The sequence below is a fragment of the Erythrolamprus reginae genome, chromosome Z, assembly GCF_031021105.1.
Source record: "Erythrolamprus reginae isolate rEryReg1 chromosome Z, rEryReg1.hap1, whole genome shotgun sequence".
In the NCBI taxonomy this organism is placed as follows: Eukaryota; Metazoa; Chordata; class Lepidosauria; order Squamata; family Dipsadidae; genus Erythrolamprus; species Erythrolamprus reginae.
The window spans coordinates 139,899,480-139,910,787 of NC_091963.1; the positions used below are offsets into that span (position 1 = coordinate 139,899,480).

Consider the following 11,308-nt stretch of genomic DNA (forward strand, 5'->3'; position numbering starts at 1 on the left):
AGGACAGGAATTGTAGGCTGGTGCACATATGCATGCTCCTTACAGATCTCTTAGGAATGGAGCGAGATCAACAGTAGACAATTTAAGGTTAAAGTTATGGAGGTTTGGAGAAAAATACAGAGTCAGGCAATATATTCCAGGCATTCACCACTCTGTTGTGGAAGTCTAATTTTTTGCAATCAAGTTTGGAGCGGTTTGTAGTTATTGTGACCTCGTGTATTGTGGTTGAAGGTGAAGTAGTCATTGACAGGTAGGACACTGTAGCATATAATTCTCTGTGCTACACTTACATCGGATTGAAGGAGACAGAGTTCTAAATGTTCCATGCCCAAAATTTCAACTCTGGTGGCAATAAGGTATTGCAGCAGAGGCGGAGTAACGACATGGACACAAAGAGCTGGATTTAAAACGGGTCATTTTTATTAATTAAATTTGCATAATTTATTCATTAAATTAGCATAAATTTAACTATTACTCTAACAAGGACCCGCAGGGTCAAACAATTGCTTCCAGGGCGGAAAATGATGTCAGAAAAACTTCCGGGGCAACTTATGGGCGTAGCTCCATGCTGATCCAGGTGAAGGGCCCTGCCTTCACCTGGATCTCTGCCATGCACCTGCATGTGGGAGGTCTCGCCGTCTAACCCCTACAAGGGGAAAGAAATGGGCTGGACTCAAAGACAGGTTCCTCCCAATTGCTCAGGCCATTAGCACCATGAGCCTTTGGAGAGAACCTGTCAATCATCCCCAAAGATGCCCAACGGAGAACATGCAGTTGCTAAACACCACCCAGTTTTCCGCCCCTAACCTGCCTACCCAAATGACCAGAGGTAAGCCAATTAGCCTAAACAGGGTGCGAAGCACCCCCTAACCGCATGTCCGTCACCGCAGTGTGGAATAGGCAAAAAAACGGTCGCAGAAAATACCGAGACCGCCAAAAATTCCTATTCGGCCCCCTAAGGGCAACCCACAGTGGCACACTGAAAGATAGGGAGGGTGGGTGGGTGTTTGCTCTGTCGTCGTCGGGGCGAAAAGGAGGCCCCAAGCCTGCACAGCCCTTTTTATAGGGCTGGCAGGTTCCGCCCTCGACGACATCATCGGCTATGGCCGATGCTTCTGGAAATGGCCGAGATCTCGCGAAATCTCGTGAGATCTCGGCCCCCAAGATGGCGGCTATGCCGGGGGGCTGTGTCTCCCTGGCCCTGCAGCAAATCCGGGCCGGGAAGTGAAGCACCGGCCAGGCATTTTGTTACAAGCAGAGAAACAGAGGACTCTTCTCGTGAAATATCTCTGGACATTCTCAATTGTGTTAATGTAGGTTACAGAGAGATGAGCTGTATTCGAGTATCAATCTAGCAAATGTTTTATATGCTCTGGTTAGAAATACAATAGTCTTCTGAAAAAGCTTCTTAGATGAGAAGCAAAACATCTTCGTCAAGGGGAAAAATAAAGTCTGGTTGACCTTGGAAAAAGCACCTTTGAGACATCTAATAGTCAACTTTTCTGAGCTCATAAGTGAGAAAATATGTTGTAGGGGAAGCAATAACATTTGAAATGTTACCACAAAATATTCAGTTGATAAGATAAAATAATAGTGAACACCCAAGCAACCTACAGACATTTTTCAAGATATGAAAGCATTTTGATTCCCTGGATGGAAATCAGGTATCAGAATGCCCATCCATCCTAATCTCGGATTAGGAATTAAGAACAGGAATATGGTTGTCAGGCTCAGAGACTTGAAAATTGGTGTAATTTTGTTGCCTATGTTCATTGGATGTCAATCACTGCCCTTCACCTTCAAACCATCTTAACCAATACATTTGCTTCCTTTAGTCATCAAAGATGCATGGTTGTTGGGACTAAATTACACACCTTTATCTTCTTTCCGTGCAAGAGGAGTGCAGTAAAAATATCTAGTTTCTGCATTCATTTTGCAATAGCTTTGCCTCATACATGCATAGATAATGAGCACATTATGGATTTTAATTTAGAGTTGATTTAGACTTAACTAATTTTATTCTCACTTTAAATCAGTGCTTCTTAAATAGTGGGGCGTCCAAGGGTGGGCTGCTGCCCGGGTAGTGGGGAATGCAGTGGGGTAGCAAAAATGGAGCTCCACCCCAGAGTACCCAATTTGCACTGAAATAAAATGCAGGGCATCCTGTACAAGCCACGCTCACAGTGTGGAAATAAAAAATTTGGTAGCCCTTCAGTGAGGGTGTCCCACCCTGGAAGGGTGCAGAGCAATACTAGGGGAGGCGTGTGACCCCAGAGAACATACGTGGTCCCTCTTGATTGATTCCCTTGGACGGGGAGTGTTTTCCCAATTGCATACTGTTTCGAGACCGGAAGTGAAGGTACCCAGGTAGAGCGGGGCAGCTGAGTGGGTTCTTGTTGTTCTTGGTGGGCCATTAATGGCATGGTGAACCTGCTGCTGGACAAGGAGGAGCATCCTCTGCAGCTGGGCAAAAGCTTCAAACAGCACTCTAAAGCCTCCTTCCACATCATTTGCTGTGGGTGCCTGGCAGAGGCGGCATTTATGGGCCAGACCGGCGACCCCCAAAACATCAGCTTGATTAAGCTGGCCTGACCCAATATCAAAAGAGGGTCCTAGCCTATGCCTGTCTAACTGAAAACAGACTCCTCTATGTTCAGTATAACTTACTCCCAGTTAAGTGGGTAGAGCAGCGTTCCCCAGCCAATAGTTTGCTTGCAGCTTATAGTAAGTAAAATAATAAATATTAACACTAAAATTCCACTGGGTCCAAGATCGGAGAGTTTGGGGCATGAAATGTTTACTTCTTCATGGGGGGTGGGGGAGAATAACAGAAAATAATTGAGAAGTACTGCCTCAAATGTAGAAAAATTGACATACAGTGGTACCTCGAGATACGAGTTTAATTCGTTCCGGACCTGGGCTCTTAAGTCGAGCAGCTCTTATCTCGAACGACTTTTCCCCATAGGAATTAATGTAAATAATTTTAATTGGTTCCAGCCCTCAAAAAACTCACAAAGTTAGTCTAAATTATGCAGAAAGACATGTTTTTAATGAAGAAATGTACATGTACATATAAATGAATAATGAAGTTTCTTTCACTTAACTTGTAAACTTTCTTAAACTTTTAAATTTACATATGTTCAACTTCTCTGCCACCCAATCCTGTAGGACAGAGGTCCCCAACCCTTTTTGCACCAGGGACCGGCTTTAAGCGATCAAGAGAGGAATGGGTGAATGAATGGACGGAGGGTGGGAAGGAAGGAAGGAAAGAGGGAAGGGACAGGAACAGAGGAAGGAAGCAAGGAAACTTATGAAAGGGGAGAGTAAGAGAGGAATGAGTGAAGGGAGGGAGGGAGGGAAGAAGGTGGGAAGGAGAAAGAAAAGAAGAAATAGAGGAAGGGAAGGTAAAAGAGAGAAAGAAAAAGAGCAAGAAAGAAAGAAAGAAAGAAAGAAAGAAAGGGGGAAGGGACAGGAACAGAAGAAGGAAGCAAGGAAACTTATGAAAGGGGAGAGTAAGAGAGGAATGAGTGAAGGGAGGGAGGGAGGGAAGAAGGTGGGAAGGAGAAAGAAAAGAAGAAATAGAGGAAGGGAAGGTAAAAGAGAGAAAGAAAAAGAGCAAGAAAGAAAGCTGCAAGCACCCCCCCGAGCCCCCCAGGCCGGCTGCAACCTTTTAAAACACGCGCGCCGCTTCGCAGCTGTCTCCTGAAGCCGAACGCGGAAGTTAGCGTTTGGCTTCAGGAGACAGCTCCTTGGCGCTTGTATCTCGAATTTGGGCTTGTAAGTAGAACAAAAATATCTCTCCCCTCCCAGCTCTTATCTCGAGTTGCTCTTAAGTAGAGCAGCTCTTATGTCGGGGTTCCACTGTACATTAAAGTGGAATTTTATTTCAGACTTCTATGTTTCTATGTTTCTATTTCATACAGCTCTCTTAGGGTCACCACCACCAATATACACTACCTAAACACGAGAGACAAACTAACTAACAAAGTAACAAACAAATTTTGACTCAACATTCCATCCTTCTAAGGTGGGTAAAATGAAGACCCAAATTTTGAGGGGCAATATGCTGACTCTGTAAAGTGCTTACAGAGGGCTGTAAAGCACTATAAAGCAATATATAGTTCTAAGTGCTATTGCTAAATAAATACATACATATTAACCACATACCCACATACCCACATATATTACATGACACAGAGAAACAGTCTAGTTTGAATGTGAGAAAATTTTGAGTGGTATCATTGATGAGAAATCTTTATTAAAGATGCCTTTTTTTATTTTGACCTTGATGGTCTCTTCATTATTAGTATATCAGGTTTGTTTTTCAGGCATTCATCAGTTAAATAGTTTTTAATGTTTTTACTAAGTCCCTCCCATACTCCTGTCCTCATCCATGTATGAGGATGAGAATCAAAATCATACTTACAGTATAAGGTAAAGGTAAAGGTTCCCCTCCCACATATCTGGTACCTGTTCCTGACTCTAGGGGACAGTGCTCATCTCCATTTCAAAGCCGAAGGGCCAGTGCTGTCCAAAGACGTCTCTGTGGTCCTGCGGCTGGCATGACTAAATGCCAAAGCACACAGATCACTGCTACCTTGCCATCAAAGATTGTCCCTATTTTTCTACTTGCATTTTTATGTACTTTCTACTAGATTGGCAGAAGCTGGGATAAGTAATAGGTGCTCACCCTGTTATGTGGTACTAGGGTTTTGAACCACTGAATTGTTGACCTTTCAATTGGCAAGCTCAGCATCTTAGCTACAGAGCCACAACATCCCTCCATTTACAGTAGAGTGGTACCTCTACTTATGAACTTAATTTGTTCCGTGACCAGGTTCTTAAGTAGAAAAGTTTGTAAGGAGAAGCAATTTTTCCCATAGGAATCAATGTAACAGCAAATAATGTGTGCGATTGGGGAAACCACAGGGAGGGTAGATGCCCTGTTTCCTCCCAGGAGATTCCTAGAGAGGCCCCACAGAGGCTTCTCCCCACCTTTTCCGGCCCTGTTTCCTCACAGAAGATTCCTAGAGAGGCCCCACAGAGGCTTCTCCCCACATTTTCTGGCCCTGTTTCCTCCCAGGAGATTCCTAGAGAGGCCCCATGGAGGCTTCTCCCTGCCTTTTCCGATTACAGTTTTGGAGGCTCGGGTTTGTAAGTGGAAAATTATTCTTGAGAAGAGGCAAAAAAATCTTGAACACCCGGTTCTCATCTAGGAAAGGCGTTCTTAGGTAGAGGTACCACTGTATATCTAAGCCATTAAAAAAAATACTTTCCACTCCTTTCCTTGGAATTTTTTAAAAATCATTTTTGTGCTGCATGGATTTAAGGGGCATGCATAAAAACACCACTGTGCCTATCCTCCCAGTCCTATTGTCCTCTTTTATCATTACCTTTTTTAAATATATGTTTTGTTTGTACAAACGTCTACTATTCTATACATGTTTGACAAATAAATAATAAAAATTGGCTTTGTGTTAAGTTTTGTTTTCTTTAACGAGGGAAAGTGAATCTTAGTCAATTTACTAGGGGCATGGAGGAAAGTGTACCAAGAGGAAATCACCTTGATTTTGAAACCTGTTCTAATGTAAAGTCTTTAAAGTCACAGAGAAAGAGATAGACATTTTAAAATACTCAAAAATGTCAGCTGGATATTGGGTTATGTTCATAAGAACATCTTACTGAGCCTGATGGAAATGAGTTGCTGAATGAATGGTGAAAAGACTGCCTTCAAAAGGAGTTAATAAAAATACAGCTTCTAAGTGAAGCTGTATTTTTATTAACTACTTTTGAAGGCAGTCTAAGGGAAGCTGTATCACTGAAAGTTTTTAAGAAGATGTTGGATTATTTAGGGTTTCCTGCCTAAGCAGGGGGTTGGAATAGAAGACTTCCAAGATCCCTTTCAACTCTATTGTTATTGTTGTTGTTGTTGTTATTATTATTATTATTATTATTATTATTATTATTATTATTATAATATTAGGGAATTCAGCCTCTATACAAAGGAGAAAGCTGGATCTCGATATTAGAGATAAGCTGAGAAGGCAAGGCATGTTTCAATAAAAGAAAGAATTTGAGGGCATTAGATTGATGTGATAGTTGGTACATTCAGTCTTTATTTGGCGACACAAATTTTTGTAGCAGCTTTTAACATAACCTGTTTTAGTTTTAGGCCAAATAAACCTTTTTTGGGGTTGAAGCTTCCTTATTTTTATGGGTAATTTATTTTTTGTAGATTTGGTGAATATTAGTGGTACATATAATTTCATGACTTTTTGGATTTCTAGCAAAAATATATTGTAATAGTCTTCAACAGTGATATGGCTAGAGAATATTGTATGCAAGAGATGAGAGGTCAACTTCTATGTTATCGTAGTTGGCCTTTTTAAAGTTGTAATTGGTTGAGGTTGTTTCAGTGAGGATGTTTCAGTGAGGATGAAAGTTGAGGTTGTTTCAGTGAGGTTGTTTCAGTGAGGATGAAAGTTGAGACAAAAGTCAATTGTGCTAAGGTCACTTCCACTTTCCAAGAAAGGTGGACTTTCTTCTTGGTGAGATGAGATCCCATTTTTCCTCATTTTCTGGAAAAAGTGTGTGTGTGTGTGTGTGTGTGTGTGTGTGTGTTCTCCACCTTGCCAGCTTCAATCTTTACACATTGAGTTTTCAAGCTGAATACCCTTGAGAAACATGTCTTCCACTGATTTATTAATTCCCACTGGAAATTTTGTTTTCATGGCATTAAAGTTATCCTCAATAGAGCAATTCCCAAGAAGTTTTTTCTTTGTTGAATAAAATCTGTAGCAACTTTTTTTTGGAGGGGGGGGATTTAAATTCCATATGCAGCATATAACCAAATTTAAATATTTTATTCCTTCAGCAGCAAGTGAAACTCTGAGCACCAGACTTACTGCCATATCCCTGCCTGGTTGGAATTGCTCACCCTGCACAACTATGGTACAGAAAGAATTCTTATCAAAACAAAATAATATAATGTTAGCAGATAGATTTAGTAAGATTTACTAAGATCTGAAAAATAGTTTGAATGGTTTCTTGGAAAATGCAGACTTTGTTTGAATCTTGTTTATTAAATTGTTAAAAGTAATGGAGAGGGGGAGAAGAAAATGGAATGACTTTGAGCAAGTTTCTCTCCCCCTATTATTAAATTTAATTAGTGCTTAATAAACACCACATTATCTGGGTTACTTGGTTTGCTTAACAATACAAATTATATTCCTAATCTTTAGATGCCATCTATAAAACATTTTACATAAGTTTCCTTTCTACAATGTTGCTATTGCTAATTTATAATTTATTTCCAATATGTTTTACAATTTCTCTAATTTTATATTATATCCAAAAAAATGAGTACTGTATCATTGTTTCTTTTACTTGTTCACCTTTGGGTCAGTTTTTGATAGACTATAGCTGCTGACTCTTAGAATTGGCTTGGATTTTGGAAGAGTTTTGCACAAAGAAATGATTCTGGAGCATATATTTTCAAAGAAAACAATGTGTATACAAAAATCACAGAATACTAACTTTTTAAATAACCTCAATAAATGGATGACAGATATCTAGCAAAAAGAAACACGGCAGGTAAGACTTAAATCAACTTCTCTTTTAATAGTTATTTGACATTACAATACAAATTACTAATGGAGAAATGTATTGCATCATGATCCAGCAATTCAACGTTAGAATGGACTTCTATTGGCCACTATTTCCAAAACTTCCATTGCCTATTCTCTCCAATTCATACCATTTCTAAAAAAAAAAGTTGAGGCTCAAATAGGAAACTTTGGATCAATTGCTTCTCTAGGAACTGTGCTCAAGATGGAACAGTTTAATGCAACAACAGTGCAGGAATTTGTTCTGCTTGGCTTCAGAGTCGGACAACAAGGACGATTGCTTCTTCTTATCTCATTCACACTGATCTACTCCCTCACTTTGGTTGAAAACATGATCATCATCCTGGTAGTATCTCAAGATGTTCAATTGTCTTCCCTTCCTATGTACATTTTGCTGAGCAACTTTTCTTGGCTGGAGGTCTGTTATGTAAGTGCCACAGTGCCAAGGATGCTCTTTGATTTGTCCTTCCCAGGTGGGGTCATCTCTTTCCATGCCTGTTTCATCCAATTTTATGTCTTTTTCTCTCTTGGCACCACTGAATGCCTCTTCCTCTCAGCCATGGCATTGGATCGATATTTGGCGATTTGTTGCCCACTGCAATACACACAAATTATGTCTAAAAAGTTCTGTTACCTCCTGGTGACTTTTTGTTGGATTATTGGCTTTCTCTGCTACATTGCTCCAGCATCCTTGATCTCCAGGTTGTCCTTTTGTGGTCCCAACTCTATTGATCACTATATTTGTGACTCTGGAGGACTTCTAGCCCTAGCCTGCCATCCCCCGGAATCTCTCTCTCTTTTCTGCTATATCCTCACTTCTGCCTTAATTCTGGGCACATTCATTTTCATTGCAGTCTCTTATGTTGGGATCATTTTTGCCCTGGCAAAAAAGTCCAGTGAAAACGCTTGGAACAAGGGCTTCCAAACTGTGTCATCTCATCTAGCAGTGGTGACACTTTTTTATGGCTCTGTGGCCACTATGTACATTGGGTACACTGAAAAAAACCGTACTGAGAATATGAAAGTGATTACACTATTCTACTCTGCTGTTGCACCTTTGCTCAATCCATTGATCTACTGCCTCAGAAATAATCAGGTGAAGGAAGCATTGCTTAGAGTGTTGAGAAAGAAGAGAGTTATATAGGGAAATAAAAGCAATTATAATAAATTAAATCAGAATCTAGTATTAGTCATACTTGTTAGTATAGATGAGCACCTGTGAAAATGGAACAACTGGGGGCAATGAGGAGTAAGATAATATTATTTAAGTTAGTAGAATGGAACCATTAAACATTAATAATGATATTGTTCTTAATACCAATAATTCTTGCAGTTTCAACAATGGTAGAAATATTAATACCAATAATATTTATCCTTGCAATTGTTATTTCAAACTGTGACATCAGAGTATTTCATTTGTACAGTTTTTCAAACTAACTATTCTGCAAATGTCGAATAGTATCTTTGATTAAGAAATTATTGAATTCAGATACTTCAAAAGGGTAGAGTTAATATCATAAGATATCAAGAAACACTTTCGACTTTTAATAAATTACATTTGTTATTTTTATAAGGCACTTGTAATTAACTTTGCATGTAACTTGTATCAACATAATCTGTCTTCTCCTCTACTTTCCCCAATTTAAATCATTAAATTCTGTCGAGCCAATCTATGCATCTAATAAAATTAATTGCAGTTCTTATAAATGGATGTCTTTTAATAAATTTTGTTTATTAATTAAAAAAAGTATGCTCCTAGACTCCTGAATTTTATTTTATTTTTCTCCATAACAAACGTGATTGTAATAGAAAGGTCAGGTTACACCAACAAGACTGTGGTTGGGTAAAATTTGGTAGATCTCAAGGAGAGGCTGCTGAAGCAATATAGAAGGGGTTTTTGACCCCCGAATTTATCAACCACGACAAAAAAACTCTATCATTGCTATAAATTTTATGAAGGGAATGATGGACATTCATGGCTGAGATATACATTCTGAAGTAAAAACAATTTCAATCTAAATGTATCATATTCTGCAAGCATAATATTTGCTATCATTAGTCTAAATATTGTAATTTTAAGCAAGAACAAAATTGCAAAAAAAGAAAAGAAAAGAGGTCATATAATTAGTTTTAATGGCATCTGCTGACTGAACTAGATCATGACTATACAGTATAATTGTCACTATACTGTGGGAGCTTTGAATATTTATTTGGGATATTTTTAGGAGGATCAAAGAATACTTTCTGGGAATAGAATGTTATTTTTCCATATATTTCCACATTTAATCCCCATTAAGGATTTGCATGGGCAAACGGGCAAACCAGAAATTCAGAAAAATTGGCTTCTGGCTTGCCTGTTGTGCTGTTTCTTGCACTCTGGAGGGTTCAGGGAAGCTTCCTCAGGCCCTGGAGTGCAAAAACCAGCAGAACAGGTAAACCTGAAGCTCTTTTTGTGAACTTCTGGTTTGCCCGTTTGGCTGTTTTTTGCACAAGAGGGCTTCAGGAAGCTTCCTTTGACACACCTCCTCCGGAGTTCAACAAACAGAACAAAGGGCAAACAAAGTCCATTTTTATGAACTTCCGGTTTCTCCATTGGGTGGGAGATGGCCCGGCCTTTGGCTGAGGGATGTGGGCTGGTGCCAGGCACTTGATGGCCCGGTGGCCAGCCTGACCACACCAATAGCACTTTATGCTCCTCGTTGTCTCCAACCATGGGGTTGCTGCAGTCTTAGGTGGAACCCTACTGCTTTCTGTCTGGCCAGTCGATGGAAGTTTCCTTCTGTTTTTTGACCACCCAGTCTAGAGCAATGGTGGTAGAATACCAGTCTTGGACTTGGCACAGTACTCCCCTGCATCTTGCACGTGTCTTTCAATTCCAGAATCAGCACATTTCAGAACATGTGCACCAAGAGCCATTTGGGCCAGTCCCACACCTTCGCGGCCACTCTTCTAAACTGGCAATTCCTTCAGTGGCAGTTGGGAGCTCTCTAGGCTGGCTTTAGAGGGGAGTATTGGATTGTCCAAAAAGGTTTCAAACCAATGGAGAGGCCCCCTGGGATTCCATTTGCTGCCGTGTGGGTGGAACAGTTGTCCCTGCTTGATATGGGGCCCTGATACATTTCTGGGAAGGAGAACTTTGGCTGTGATCCGGGGCTTGTCCAGCTCATAGTTAAACTTTCAAACCAGTTAGGGAGATCCATCAGTGACTGTTGGCATGATAAGCGCTGGAATCTTTCGTTTTCAGAATGGTTTATTTATTTCATTTTATTTTATTTCATTTATATTTTATTTATTTATTTATTTGTCAAGCATGTATAAGATAGTAGTTTGTATAAACATGACATAAGTGAAAACTAATGATGAAAAAGAACAATAGGACAGTTGGGCAGGGATGGCAGGCACAGTGGTGTGCTTATGCATGCCCCTTATGGAGCTCTTAGAATCAGGGAGAGGTCAACTGTAGACAATCTAAGGTTAAAGTTTTTGGGGTACCTCGGATTGATTTCTCAATGTTCTAAATGGGGTAAAAATGTCTTCACTGCTAGCTCATCCTGCCACTCAAACAATTTTAATAAATATCTTTTATATTCTTCATCTACATTTCCAGTGTAGAAATGCTGTCAGCCAATTTCATTTATATATTCACTTCAGGTGATAAAGAAAGAATTGGTGATTATGTAATT

General features: G+C 39.9%; 1 protein-coding gene across 1 annotated transcript; it reads left to right on the forward strand.

Annotated features, from left to right (window-relative positions):
- The first annotated feature begins 7,830 nt into the window (after positions 1 to 7,830).
- On the forward strand, positions 7,831 to 8,769 carry LOC139153124 (olfactory receptor 11H6-like). Its single transcript, XM_070726712.1, has one exon. The coding sequence runs from the start codon at positions 7,831 to 7,833 to the stop codon at positions 8,767 to 8,769; it is 939 nt and encodes a 312-aa protein (XP_070582813.1).
- The last annotated feature ends 2,539 nt before the right edge of the window (positions 8,770 to 11,308 follow it).

Coding starts and splice junctions, on each gene's coding strand:
- LOC139153124 (XM_070726712.1), top strand. CDS start 7,831: ATGGAACAGTTTAATGCAACAACAGTGCAGGAATTTGTTCTGCTTGGC.